This window comes from Hibiscus syriacus, unplaced genomic scaffold, assembly GCF_006381635.1.
Source record: "Hibiscus syriacus cultivar Baekdansim isolate YM2019G1 unplaced genomic scaffold, ASM638163v2 tig00112206_pilon, whole genome shotgun sequence".
Lineage (NCBI taxonomy): Eukaryota > Viridiplantae > Streptophyta > Magnoliopsida > Malvales > Malvaceae > Hibiscus > Hibiscus syriacus.
Genome location: NW_024063267.1, coordinates 1,167,669 through 1,182,810, shown reverse-complemented (window position 1 = coordinate 1,182,810; position 15,142 = coordinate 1,167,669). Strand labels below are relative to the sequence as shown.

Sequence of the window (15,142 nt, the reverse complement as noted above, 5' to 3'; positions counted from 1 at the left end):
CCTCTACTATATTCAAAGATCGGAAAGTTTCAGCAAGATCGCATGGACTGGATTCACCTCTCTTCCTAACTTCTCAACCAAATCGACTACTGCTAGCTCGATCAGCCCCAAACATTTTGGAAATATTACCAAACCATATATACCCAAAGCAAATACATCTCTACGCACGTTTTCATCTACATGTGCTTCAGCTATCTTTTGTAAGTGAGACCACGGCACTCCCTCACTTTCTCCCTTGCGTTGCAAGCGATCATTTACCCATTTGTCCTTGTGCCCGGATCTTTGCAAGCTTTGACTTAAAAGAAGGCCCTTTTATCGATCGGGAGTAAACTTTGTCTACTTTAACGCTTGGCAAATTCAACAGAAATTGATATTCCTCGAGGGTTGGAGTCATGTCCTCTCGGTTGAATGTGAAACAACTATAGGCCGGATTCCAAAACTGTATTATGCTTCGTATGAGAACCGGATCTACCTTCACGTATCAGATGAAATATATCCCCATAAGTCTGCTGAAAAGCTGCCTCTCAATAAGATTCCAACTTTCCCAAATTATTTTCAATCCCTGAAGCTCATTCTGTTTTAAAGAAGCTGGTGTATAATCAGACAGATCCGACAAGTAGTTCCCTGATAGACTATCTCCCTGCTCTTTCTGCTTGGCTTCGGACCAGTTCCTTACATCTGCTGGATTCACTTCTCTGTTTAGGAAACTCCTTTCCATCGTGAAAGTCTTTCCACTTTATCGATACTCACAGATCAATCGCCTTTTCTAATGATATGTCTATGCAGTATAAAAAAAATAAACGAAACAAACAAAACAGTTAGTCAAAACAATTGCATAAATTTAACATAAAAAGATAAGTAAAACGGGAAATAAATCTATTCTATTTATGTATTCTCTACCCGAATAATATTCCTCAAAAAGGGTCCTACCCAAACATGCTCCCTACCCTCCTAAATTAATTAAATTCTAACTGCACCTAAATTATTTCACATGCTTTAACAGAAAAATCTATTCTACACACTCAAAAATAAATAAATAAATAAAATAAAAAGGTTAGAGGGTTTCTCCATTGTGTACACCTATTCTGGGTACCTATTGACGGACCGAGGTTCAGTATGACTCTACCTAGTGTGACCGTTCTATGGTTCACTATATGCATGGTTTCAGCTCTAACAGGAAAAAAGGAACTCGAATTGTCCTTGATGTCAGTGCCCCCTTGGGCTACCAAACCCTCAATCCTCACCCATTACAGTTTCAAACGGACCGAGTTCAATTCGAGGGATTCACGGCCTTATACCCATACGAGGAATAAATTCCTACGAAGGTATAAGGTATGTATCCCATGGGTTATTTGCTAAAACTCATACGAAGAATAAATTCTTACGAGAGTAAAGCAATCACCCTAACTAATTTGGATCGAAACTCATGTCTAGAGCTCATGTTATGCTAATGAAAGTGATGTGTGTGAGGAGAAACAAACAACCTTTGACTCAAAAACAGGGAAAATAAAAAAAAATAAAATAAAAAAACACCTAACGAGAACTAAGAAATATCTGAAAAAAATGAAAACATTAAAATGTTAGTATATAAAAATAAAGAGATAAAATAATACATAAAATACAATAATAGATCATAGTTTTACTAAAGATTCGAACTTATAATTTCCACCATAACGACCATATATAAGCGACCGACAGCCTGACTCTCTAGACGTCCCCAGCAGAGTCCAAGCTGTCATAACCATTTTTTTTAAACAATTAAATATTATTTTTTTAAAACAATTATGACTTTAATTTGGAAAATTTGGTGATTTTGAATGGATTTGAATAAATTGAAAAGAGTCGCCATCGACCTTTGGTTAGGTAGGTCAAATACCTAAACGTCTTTTAAAACAATTTTAAGAAAAATAATTTTATAAGACAAAAATTTGGTCTACGTTACCAAAGATTCATTTAAAACAGGTTCGGGAGTCGGTTACGTGTGGGGAAGGGTAAAACACCCCACAACGCCCAAATTGGTACTGTGTAGCTTACACATCGTCGTAAATGGTGGAAATTACAATTTGAATATGAAGTAAAAATATGATCTATTTATTGAATTTGTTAAAATAATAGAAATACTTCACTTGGTAAGAAATCTCAAGATTTGCAATCCTCCAACGGGAAAGCTACCTCATCTATTTCTTATCTATAAAGTATATCCTATCTTTGAATTACCACTAAATAATATCGTCATGAGTAGAAATAAAATATGCTTAATTTATGTATCGTTAATATTAACATAACAACCATTAATACAATAAAAATTATGAAAATAGAATAATAATAAATTATGATCTATTTATTGAATATTAGTTAAAATAAATAAAAACCTTTTCTCGATAAGAAATCCCGAGATTTGCAATCCTCCGCCGGAAAGCTACCTCGTCTATTTCTTACTTGTAAAGAATATTCTCTCATCATTTATTTAAAAATGTGTATCGATATAAAATGAAAATTTAAAATTTACATTCTCATAAAATAAAGTGAGCATCACTTAAGGTACCACACATTTTAATAAATTAATTAGTAAAATATACTCGACTTGTTACAAGTCCCTATGTCGTTAAATGCCGTATCGGATCGTACCACTTCGACCAAGTGGTACTTTCCACGCCCATTCTACGCATACGTGTTCTTGAAAATATAACGAATATTTCTTACATAGATAAAATATAATGAAAATAAATGTGATTGGAAATATAAAGATTATATTAAATTAAAGTAAACACAATACCAATTTCCTTCAATATCCAAATCAAATTTGGCAAAAAAAAAATAATGATCCATAAACTGTTTGAAAAAAAGAAGAGTTGAACTTCAGAGAGACGTATACCCGTCGAAAGCAATCAAAACCTAAATGTCAATTTTTGCCTTTAGGACTTTTAAGCATCCAATCGTATATCAATTGTCTGTAGGTGGGGGGTCCAACTTTACTATAAGACCATAGAACAAATATGGGCTAATATCACTTAACATTCCCCCTCACCCAACTTTAATATGAGAAGCAGGAATCCCTCTTTTACGGTGCGAGTTTTCAGGAAAAGAAATGAACAAGCGGCAACCACCAGCAAGATCTCTCTCCACATGGTAACAGTGAAATTCCCTTTTCCCTTCAGTTGTTTTCACATCATTTTAGGACGTATTATTCATCTATTCGCCTCCAAAGACATCAAATATCTTTGCAGTAAGTACAGCAAGAAACTTTGAATAGGAAGCCATGTAGAAGATCTGAGCTTCCTAACACGAACTAACAATAATCATCAGAGACTTTCACTGGTTGAAAGCAATCTTGGAAAGTCTCTTGTCAAATAAAATCAAGATTCCAATATGAACAGGATAAGAGATCCAAGGCAATCAAACCTTAACAAATGAAAGTTATTACTAAATTAAAAGAAAAAAGATGTATCAAAGTTAGGACGGTGCAAAATAAAACTTAATCAAGATACTTCTAAAGATGCATAGTTTAATCCAAATGAAAACAGAAATAAAGAAAAAATTAAACCACAACAACTAATTCACCTGTGTTCATCCTCCGTCCAAGCAATTCCCTTGCGCGTTCCTGTTCTGACTTGAATTTTTACTCTCATGATTGAATCATTGTTACAATTCCCTAAATGGCTGCTTCCCTTCTTACCAGTTCCTTCATCACCAGCGTGGCCAGCTGAACCCTCGGAAGAAGAATTATATGGCGGGAGAGGCACAAATCCGATACAATCCGGTTAACATCATCCTCCAAAGCTCATAGTGTTCTTTAATCTCTTCCAAAGTTTTCCCAGGTACATCAGCTGCAATTTTCTCCCACCGATCAGAAGAGTCCTCGGGATAATTGCAAGGGCATTCTCGAACGCCTTATCTTGCTCCCTATCCCTCGGATCTCTTTCCAGCTTCATCCACAGTCATCTAGCCTTGACTGATTTGCTACCAAGATTACCACCCAGAAAAAAGATATTCCACTACACTGCCAAATTTAGATAGTCTGTAATCCATACCATGGATTTTCGACATACTTTTTTTTGGGTAATTTCAATAGTGGCTTCACTAACAACAGATCTATGGAATGCTTAAATTATGGAGAAGCAGAGATGCCGTGCAAAAGAGAGTAAATAGACCCAAAACAAGGCCAAGCAAGTTTAACCAGAGATAAAGTCCAGCAAATTCAGGACAGGCACCAGTGGAGTCTATGAGAATTCAAGAATGATTTGCTCCACCATTCAAAAATAGACTCTTGTAAATTGCTGACCTATTGATGAATGAAAAGGCACAAAGTTCTGTTAGACATCAGAATATCTTAAAACCGTAAATGGCAATTTCAAATCATTAACATATATCGAAATTAATGCGCGGTGAATTCAACACTAATATTTAGGGTTTTTCTAATTGTAAATGTATGAAGGGACAATGCAAAATCCAAATAAAAGAAAATTCCAGAAAGTAAATCAGTTGCTATTTCTAATTTAAACAAGCCTATTTGACAACAAGTTTTAACAGCACAGGTCCCGTGAAAGTTGCCTCATTGTGTTAAATTACAGCAAACTATTTTCAATGTTAATCGGGGGTTTTCTTTGTTCATTGATTATCAAGAAGAATCACCTAAATTTACATATGCACTCAATAGTTTAAACCTAAGTGGTGATAATTCTAAAGGATGCTCATTTAAGTTCAAAACAACACAAAAAAAATCAAGTGAAAGACTAAAAACTACAAGTTGCAATTTCAGTGATTTTAAAGCTTCATGGATATTAAAGTTTGTGTTTCAGTTTGGGATTTAGGTCAATTGATTCAAACGTAAATATCGGTGATTTTTATGTGTTTTTTTTAATATAAAAAAAGCATCATTCAAACATAAAACAATAAACATAATTTTGGATGCTAGCCATAATTAGCAAACAACCATCCAAAAAACACTTCTGGTAACATAAAAACAAAAATGCTCAAACCCAAACCAGGTTCATATAACAATATTTTCAAATACTTCAGAAAAATGATTACCCAATATTTCCCCGATTCAAACACTTAAATCTTCAGAACAACTGCAGAAAAACGCTATAAAAGATAAGAGCATTTGCAACTAAAGTACTGGCAGTGTCATTATCAAAATTCTGATACGTTAACCGGTGCTCATATAAATCTATCAAAACAGCAAGGAATCAAAACTTTTAACCAACCCAAATATCAAAATCTTCTATTTTCGTTTCCTAAAAGGGATTAAAATCTCTAAATTGCATGTTTGCAGTTCAGTTGCAAATTTGCTGAGTGAAATTATGATTCGGTAATATTAACAAACAGGTAGTATGCATAAAAATTTTGGGGAAAAAATCTATATAAAGGGGAAATGTTATAGATGATGTTGATGGGTTATCCAGAGATTCACAAGTTGCAGGATGGGTACATTGATACCTCACTTCAACGACTAATTTGCTAAAAATAATAAGACAGCTGGGAATTCATAACCGCCCAAACCCTCCTTCCAACTTGCCCACTCCAATCTGCATCTCCCATGAATTTCTGACAAAGACAATCATGCACATATATATGTATATATTCAAAGAAAAGAAAGGGAAAAACTATATATACACACTTTTTCATAGACAATTCTGTGCTTCCATAATTTGGTTCTATATCACTTTAATTATATATTAGTTTAATGTACAATTAAACTAACACCAAATTATCTCAGTATTTAAAAAGATTATTATGTTTAGAAATTTAAGTTTGAGCACAAACAATTATAGGCTATACTAACTTCATCTCAAATGATTGAGAATTTTTATAGCATATAAACACCTTATATTGTAAAAAAAATCTTTGACAACTATACTCCTAATCACTTAATTAGTTATACAATCACTTAATTATAAATGATATTAGGGTAATTTATACTTTTAGTATCTAAACTTTTTTTTTTTTCAAATCATACTTAAAGTTTAGTTTTTGTTGCATATCAGTATTTGCCGTTAAAAACTTTAGTTTTTGTTTTATTTTAATAATCGTTTAAAATTTAACGTTAAGTCTTGAAAAGAATGAAAGTTTAGGTACTAAAACGGACCAAAACTGATAGATCAGGTACTAAATGCATTAAATTCTTTACAGTATGATACTAAAATAAAATTAAAACTAAATGTTAGGTATAATTTAAAAAAATAGATATTAAAACAGAACAAACCTGATAATTTAATTACTAAATGCACGGTTTACCAATGACATTAATAACATTACATGACGTTAGCCATTTAAAAGAGGAAATGAGAAATTGATGTGATAGTTAACAAATTGATAATTGTACATTTGATCTTTATTTTTTATACATTATATCAATTTGGTCTCAATTTTAATTTTATTCAATATAATCATAGAAAGATAAAAATTATTATATTTAATTTAAAAATATAAAAAAACTTAAACTCATTTTTATTGTATTAACACAATTTAAATATATATATATATATATATATATATAATTCATCCAATTATAATTTAATTAGATTTGTTTCAAATGTTTAAGTGTGTCTATTCTCTCTAAGTGATCTGGATTGAATATATCTTTACCACTTTATTTGATTTTTTTCCAGATTAACTACAATATAAGATATATACATAATGTTATAATATATATATATATATATATATATATTGGTATAAAAAGTTAGATTATGGGTGGTTCCTCCGTCCAAAACTAGGGCATACATAAGACCCAATGAGAATTTACATAGAAATTTACAGATTGTCCACTAAGAGTGACGATGGTAGAATTCAAACTTGATCTTATAAACTCAAATTCTTGAATTACAACCACTTGTACTAACACTTGTTGGCATAATATTAATTTATATCACAATTGTGATGTTTGACCTATTGGTAAGTATATGCCTAATTCTTCCTATCAATACATTTCTCTTTATTTTTTTCTTTAATTAGATAACGACATGTCATCATCTGATTAAATTATTAAATTTATTAAATTAAATTTAAATAAAGATAAATGTGTAATTATACTAATTTTGTTAACTATCATGTTAGTTTCTTCGTAAAATGTTAATGATTAGTGTTTTGATTGACAACATATAAAAATTAAGTAACTTGATCGATGTAATCAACATATAGTGGTTAAAAAAACCTATTATAATTAAGTAGTCATGAATATAGTTTATCATAAATATGATATAAATATATTAAAACTTTATATTATGCAAAATATTTAATATTAATATGATAATTTATCATTTTTATTATTGATAGTGAATTAATTTGGAATTCTTTTTGATTTGCCTTACTTTTTTTTTGGGATAAAAAGTCAGCAAGTTGTCGAGTAAAAGTAAAATACGGAACCAATCACATATTGCCACGTTGGTCAAAATTTATCAAAGTTCACGAGTCGAACAAAGCCCATGTGGTCTCTGTACTGGTCCATACTTTTAACTTTTCTTTTCTATTCTTTTGTGAGAATATGTTTCTTGTTGGGTGAGAATAATTTATTAATTAATAATTAACGTTTTCGGTAACATAATAATTTATGTCTATAGCATCGACATATTATGTCGCGTTATTATTATATTTACATAACATGTATCATGTTATCACTTATGTACAAGTGACATGTGATTATCACCTATGTATATATGTGCATGTCACATCATCACTCATGTATATATAACATGCATTTGTCATCACTTATGCATACATTGAATGTGTCACATTATTACTGTAAACACGTTACATGTATCACGTTATAACTTATGTGTATATATTACATATTTCAAATCATCACTTATGTATATATGATAATTATCACGTCGTCACCTGTAGGCACATGATATATATCACATCATCATTTATAACATATATATTAAATTATCACTTTAAACAAATAAAAATTATAATGTCTGTAACGATCATTTTTATTAATTAACTATTGATTTTTTCATATCAATTAAAAATTAAAAAAGATATTCATAAGATAATCGTTCATGTTTTTCATATTACAAATTTAACTAATAAAGAATAATTTAATAGAAAATTGATAACCTAACACATGCTTGCCGGCCAAATTGGCCCATTACCAATCCCGGGTAATTTATTTAGCCCATTAGGGCACTAAAACTTTTAATTTGGGATCACGATAATTGCAACATCCCCAACGTGACGAATTCTATGAGATATAAATTTTTTAATGATTCGTGTCAGCAGCCTGATTAAAAAAATTCAAGAGGGTTAAAAAATATTTTTGCCTCAAGATCAAACATGACAACTCTTATACAGGCCCATTAGTACAACCCGGAAGGCCCAAACACTCGGCGAAAATCAACACCGGCACATCACCCAGCGCCCCCTACCTCCCGCTCCATAGCAGGGCTAGAGCCTCGGTACATCTCCTTCTTATACAGACAAGAGAACCTGATTCGCTTATCCACCCTCCCTGGCCAAATAGGATGTACGACAACGAACCCTAAGCTGACCTATCCATAGGCCCTACTCTCGGCTATTCGTCAATCCACTGGTGTCATATGGCATTAGGGACGCGAAATATATAAGAAGGCTCGCTCTCCTTTGAGGGGAATGAATAATCTCTCTCTCTCTCTCGACTCTTCCCCATTTCTCCTCCTCTCCCTGGGAGAAGGGAGCCGAGTCCTTACTTCCGGCCACCGTCATTATTAATTAGTAAAATAAAGCATTCATCATGTATAACACAAATGGAAGGAACCTGAAACCCCTCCCGCCCCAATTCTTAATATAGTTGATATTCGATTGGTTAGATCTTGCATTGCAAGGTTTAAAAAATGGCTCTTCCATTCCTAGACACACAAATCATCATTTCCAACTCGTTTTTGCACAGGAAATACTAACTGTGTCTACAAGAATATTCACTACCGAAGTTACACAGCACATAACAGCATACTATAAGCAACAGCAGTGTTCTACGCATGAATGATCTTTCAAAGGCAAAAAAGTAGTAAAACGAAAAGAAAATATGATAAAACCTCGAAGCGTATGGTGCCATTACATGAAGATTTAATGCCTGCAAGGCTGCTTTAAGGAGGTTCTCATTCCCCTGGAAGATATCAAAACAATATGTTATAACAAAAGCAGCAGCCAATCATACATGGTTTCCACTTTTCCGCTAATCTAATCTATAATTACCCAGCTTTTATTTTGGTTGAACTCATAGAAAGTTTACATAAGCCCTAAATCGAAATACTAGTTAAGAATATTGAATTAGGGAATGGATTTTATGCTTTCTACTAAAAACAACAAATCAGTGACGAAACACTGCTAAAATTGAATGGGGATGCAGTTCAATAACACTGATAAATTCCAAAGAGACGCAGTTGAATGACACTGAAAATTTCCAACGAGATGCAGTTCAATAACATTAAAAGGGTTTTTTCCTGAGGAAATTGAAATACGTACTACGTTTTGTTTCCTTTTTTCTATGTTTGGGATCATCGTCATAGTCGGTATCATTATCACCGGAATCGGAACCGATTAGATCATCATCGTCATCAGAGGCAGGGGAAGGATCAAGGCGAGCAGCGTCCTTTGCCCATTGGATCACTCTTTCAACTTCATCTTCCTCGTCATCTTCGCCGTCGGATTTTTCTAGATCGATACGAACTTCGTTAGTAGTAGAAGCAGAAGGATTAGAAGAAGATGAAGACAAGGAAGCCTTGAGAGCAGCGAATCGTGCGGAGAGATCATCGCCCAACACAGCCTTCAATTCGTCGTCAACATCACCGGCAACAACAACCTTTGATTCTCTCTCCTTTTTATCCCCGTCTTCCTTTTGCTCCATTTGTGGTTTCGGAGCCTGTGGTGGAGGTGGTGCCGATGATTGCTTTTTCTGTTGTGGGTGGGAAGAGGAAGGTCGGGATCGGAGGGCCTGGAATCGGCGGCGGAGATCGGGGTCGAGATAATCGGGTGCCACACGGGACATATGGCTGTCGACAGAGAGTTCTAAGAGCATCTCATCGTTCGCCGCTTGCAACAGCTGCTCCACCGCATCGGTATCCGCCGTTGCATCGGAGCTCTTCTTTCTTCCGCTCATTTTTATTCCCTTATCGTAGACATTTCCTGGCCCCTTCAGTCTTCCTTTATCAGCTGGTTATGATTTAAATTTGTTTCAGTGCCACGATTGTAAATATCTCCATCGTCCTCGTGCTTTGCGGTAATTTTCTAAAAAATATCATCCAATAATATGAGAGGTTTATTTATCAGTTGAATTTTAATTATTAAATAATAAAAACAAAAATATCAACTTCTTGGAATTAAAGGTTGAAGGACTAAATTACTAAAATTAAAAATAAAAGGGATCAAATTCCAAATACAAAAAACCGAGCATGATTAAACCTTCTATGATCCTCGTGCTTAATTAAAGCGTGATCTTGCTTGCTTGCTTGCTTAATTAAAGCGTGATTGCTTTGCTTGCTTGTTATCCGGGTTGGTTGTTCAAGTGATAGGAGGCTTGATATCCACTTAAACAAAGTTTTAAGTTCAAGTATTTACGTATGCAGAAAATTCCCGTCGATGGACTCACCCACCAAAATTAAGTGTACAACACGATAATCTGGATTAGACGAATCCTTATAATGGGGTAAGGGCAATAAGAAAAAAAGCTTTGCTTACTTAATTCAACAAAAGGTGGAAAATGCTATGAAATTATTATAACATCTCAAATTGCATTTGATTTTGAGAAAAATACATCTCTTAAAAGTGAAACCAACAACCATTTAAATCTTGCTTCATCAAATCCAATAAAAACACCAATTTCAAGTACAAATTCAATTCTTCAATCTGATCCAAGAAACTAAAAACTACTTTCAAGCTGCATTTTATGAGGGGGAAACAATTGAATCATCACCCCACAGTCAATCCAAAGCCAAATTTGTAGTCTTTCTTCCTATGATCTATCTGCAAAAACACAACACCCCAGAATAAAAATTGTTTAGCATAAAGGACTAAACAAAAGCACCAAAACAGCTACAGATGTTTCTCTTTTTATCTTACCTCTGCAGAGAGAATGAAGTTTAGGCCCATATTTAGTCGCTCTTCCAGATATGAAGTTGTGCATCCATTCGAATCGATCTTTCCCCTCAAACGACACTGGTAATGTGGAAAAAAAACAATTGACCAGAATGATTATCCAGTTAAAATCGATAAAAACCGCATCTACGAGCCAATTAAAGCATAGAGGAAACAAAGTGTTTCTTTTGATGATCCAGAATGGCAATACGGTGAGACAAGAACAATATAAATGCCAAGTTCTAACTTCTATAGGCATGCAGAAATATTAACGAAAATGTAGCAACCAAAAGTTACCTGTCTAAGGATGTAATCATATCCGACACTTGCAGTTACATCTTTTGACAAGTAGTTATACATGAAATCTGACGCAAGTGAGACCTTGATAGAAATAAATATTCGTGAGAATTAGTAGGAAACAAATTGCAATATTATTAGACGAGAGAAAAGAAGTCTTACCTTATCAGATACCTTCTGAACATAGCTCAAAGCAACAATCCCAGTATTTGCAACTTGCCCTGTGGCAACCTGGAGTCAAAGAGAACTTTGGTTGGTACAATGCACGTTGAGCAAACAGAGGATATTTCTAGCACTAACATTTCAATTCCGTATCTCGGCAGGTGTAAGGGGGGAAATATTAGGGAGAAGCCAATAAATTATTTTATGGATTAAATGTCGGATTAGGAAGAAGGATTGCCATCAAATATCCAGGGACCACATGAAGAGTATTTTTTAATATCTAAAACCTTTATGGAGCTTAAACCCTTAACCAAGATATTTTGTGTCTATAACACATGCCCACTTGGAGTCATCAAAATTTGACCTAGAAGTTTAATGTGCTAAACATTAATCATTATATTAACTAGTTTTGAATGCACGTTCACTTTTGCCATCAGAAAGGCAGCAGCATTATACCATGTAACTGATTCCAATGATTTGGTTTGCCCAGAGGCCATTGAAAAGAAAGAAAGGAGTTTGGTTAGGGATCTAAAATTTAAATTACACCCCTACTTTTGTAACATGTCTAGAAACATATTTAGAAGTAATAAAAAGCACCTACTAACCATTGGACAAATAAATATCGACAAGCCAATGATTAATGAAGAATTACATTACCATCTTATCTGTTTCATATCGGGCAGCATAACCAATGCCTGACTTTCGGTGCTGACCGGCCCAAAATACTTCACCCCCCAAGGAAAAATGTGGTGTCACACTCTGCACAAATATGTCTTATTAGATTCAGTATATTAAAAACAGACAGAACCATAATTGCAGAGGTAGAGATTTCAACAGAAGATTGACAATTAATGTATGTGATGCATTGTTAGACCAGGAAGCAGAATGCAAAAAGCAGAAGGCCTTCGGTAAAGGTCTAGGACAGTAGGTTGCTTATATCATTATTAGGTATCCATACCTTATAGCATTTTTATTGAAAGGAAGGCACATTATATCAATACAAGAGAAATTATAATTCCACATTATTTTGAATCTAGGTACAATAAAAGTGACTTTTCTAAGTATCATCCAATAAATTGTTCATTATGCTAGGTTATCCTATCTCAGCTGACTTCAAAATTATAATGTGGCTTCAGATGATTTACCTGGATATAGTTAGCACCAAATAAGGCACCATTTCCCATTTGGAACTGAGACCTGAAGTCTTTACCCTTTCCAAAGAAAAAACGAATGTCAAAAGACAAAACAAACTCATATTTCATGGCAGCAAGCCCAAGCTACCTCATAAGTCCTGTTTCAAGCACAAAAATAACGAATAAACTAAAAAAAAATCAGGTACCACGCTTGCCATGATGACACAAACAAAAATATACACAGATGAAAGCAAACTAGACAAGATATAAGACAGTTTACGAGTGACTGACCTTGTAATCGAAATTGAACATGCCATGTGACATATGAGGCTCATTTGTGAGCTGGAACAGGAAACAAGAAACTCTCAATGAGCTTAGACAAGGGGAAAAACATATAGTCTTCAATTAAACAGGAAAGCCAAACGACTAAATAATAAATGAGAGCGTGATTTACTTGAGCATTAGCCTTCACAGTAAGATTGTCTGTCAAATCGCATTTCACTCTTGCATTGAGTCTACCATCAGTCATCACCCTCCCAATAAGCATCAACTAGAAGACCATAATTGATACCACTTTTTAACTTGATTTATTTGGATAAAAATGAAGAAAAGAGGGTGGCTTGAAAGAGTAGTGATAATGAGAGAAGCCACCTACATTGGGGTCAATGAAATTGGCACCAAACTCATAGTGAGCAGTAGGAATTTTAATGGTTTCAGCAGATTGAGAAGGAATTTCTGTTGGGCCCATAATGACACTGAGAGATGTTTGGGAGCAAACAGATAACAGAATTAATTAAGATAGAAGAGTAAGGATTCAAGACAATAGTAGTAATAGAAAAATGAATGAATATAGAAGATGCTGAATCTACCTGTGACTGAGAGAGAATTTCTGATTTAGACCTTTGGTGAAATCAAATCGCAATCCTTCAAAGGTTTCTGGCTTCAGAGACACTGTCAAACATTTTCAAGCAATAAATATTCATTTTCCATAAAAAAGAACAGATTTTAACCACTGTTTAAGCACCACCTTCTTTCGTAATTCCAATATGCATCAGAAGAAACAATTAACAGGACATCAACTTTTGACAGGCACGAGGAATATGAAAAAGGTGCCAAAGAAAATATGCTACCAGAGAAAGATATTGCGCACACATCTCAAAGAACAAAGATTCACAAAAAAAGAACCCTTAACTGAACCTCAAGAACTCAACAACATTTCACTAATAAATCTTAGTAGTGCACCAAACACTACTCCACTATAATCTCACCTTGGAAATTGGGTTGTTATCAGTAATATGCTTGTTCATTTTATGAAAACCCAAAGACACAGCTGCCCCGAATTTTAAGAAGCAATTGCTTTTGTAAAACTTGATCTTAAGATTAATCAAAATCAAAACCCACCAATCTACTTAGAAAGAATGAGAGAGTTTCACATTATCAAAAAAAAACCCCATCATTTCCACTAATCAGAGCAACTAGGGTTCCAAGAAAGGGACTTCTGTTCGGAGCCGAAAGCTAAATCTGTATCCCCTCATTTCAAGTAACTTCATCATCACAATCACTAGTCAAACTGTTAAACCATTAGATTCCACATACACCTATAGATCATGAAACAACAAACGGAGTTTCTTTTTCTTTCTTTCTTTTCTCTTTAAAGATTATAAAGAGCCGCATCCATTATCTAAAGATACAGTTACAGTCAATAAAGAAAACCCATATAAAATGAAGTGAGGAAGAGAAGACTAACTAAGGGCTTCGCGGTGGAGTTCTTCATAAGGAATAGGGCAAGGGAGATTCATGTAATCGGTTTTCTCGTCGTGTTTGGTGTGCGCCGTGTGGGAAACATCGGCCGGAACCGCCGGGATACCAGGAGGTACAAGGCCCGCCATTTTTTATCTCTTGAGGAATCTGCCGCAAAATCAAACAGCCTCAAGCAAGAGTGAGGGTAAAGCAGAAGAACAAATGGGGAAAGGGCAGTCGAGCAACGCTTATCATACGGGTTTAGCCAGGGTTTTATTTAGGTCGAATTGTTGGTTGGACTCCTCAACTATGACTAAATTCGAGATTTAATCCTTGGATTTTCATTAGCATAATTTTATGACTACATTTACATTATTAAGATAAATGACATGTTACTTTTGTTATGTAAATAAATATAAACTTACCCATTAAACAATACAGTGACTCTTCCACAATGTTCTCTGTGGAAGTTACATAATTTACTGGACAGTTTTTAAAAGAGAAAATCGTCTCAGTGACCAAAAATATCTTATAATATACGATTTTAACCAACTTTTTTTGGATTTGCCAAAATGACCAACAAAATCGCAATACGAAATAAAAATCGCAACGCGATCTCCAGAATTGCAAATCAGTTCCCAGAATCGCAACGCGATTATGAAGAATCGTAATGCGATAGTACAAATGTTTGTTATTATATTGTTTGTATATTTGGATATTCGAATATATGGAAACAGACGACAACTTTTGCGGTC

The 15,142-nt window shown here is 34.1% G+C and overlaps 2 protein-coding genes across 3 annotated transcripts; both read right to left on the bottom strand.

The window, feature by feature from the left end:
- Positions 1-1,413: 1,413 nt before the first annotated feature.
- LOC120175579 (mitochondrial import receptor subunit TOM40-1-like) lies at positions 1,414-14,627 on the bottom strand. 2 transcript variants are annotated; one of them, XM_039182176.1, is made up of 12 exons: positions 14,395-14,627; positions 13,517-13,598; positions 13,303-13,402; positions 13,102-13,197; positions 12,939-12,989; positions 12,660-12,725; positions 12,172-12,273; positions 11,515-11,583; positions 11,353-11,436; positions 11,041-11,136; positions 10,881-10,944; positions 1,414-1,423 (listed from the first exon to the last, which is right to left on the bottom strand). In XM_039182176.1, the coding sequence occupies exons 1-11, from the start codon at positions 14,534-14,536 to the stop codon at positions 10,891-10,893; spliced, it is 942 nt and encodes a 313-aa protein (XP_039038107.1). In that variant the 5' UTR covers positions 14,537-14,627; the 3' UTR covers positions 1,414-1,423; positions 10,881-10,890. The 2 variants fall into 2 exon arrangements, with proteins under 2 accessions (XP_039038107.1, XP_039038106.1); XM_039182175.1 differs by lacking the exon at positions 1,414-1,423 and having other exon boundaries at positions 10,763-10,944.
- Positions 8,801-10,142, bottom strand: LOC120175581 (nucleolin-like). Its single transcript, XM_039182178.1, has 2 exons — positions 9,448-10,142; positions 8,801-9,088 (listed from the first exon to the last, which is right to left on the bottom strand). The coding sequence occupies exons 1-2, from the start codon at positions 10,079-10,081 to the stop codon at positions 9,081-9,083; spliced, it is 642 nt and encodes a 213-aa protein (XP_039038109.1). The 5' UTR covers positions 10,082-10,142; the 3' UTR covers positions 8,801-9,080.
- Positions 14,628-15,142: the final 515 nt, after the last annotated feature.

Excerpts from the sequence above, each read along its gene's own strand:
- LOC120175581 (XM_039182178.1), bottom strand. The coding sequence starts at position 10,081 with ATGAGCGGAAGAAAGAAGAGCTCCGATGCAACGGCGGATACCGATGCG.
- LOC120175579 (XM_039182176.1), bottom strand. The coding sequence starts at position 14,536 with ATGGCGGGCCTTGTACCTCCTGGTATCCCGGCGGTTCCGGCCGATGTT. Across the intron at positions 13,403-13,516 it reads AAATTCTCTCTCAGTCACAG|TGTCATTATGGGCCCAACAG; the intron begins GTAGATTCAGCA and ends AACATCTCTCAG. Across the intron at positions 11,437-11,514 it reads TTCAGAAGGTATCTGATAAG|GTCTCACTTGCGTCAGATTT; the intron begins GTAAGACTTCTT and ends ATTTCTATCAAG.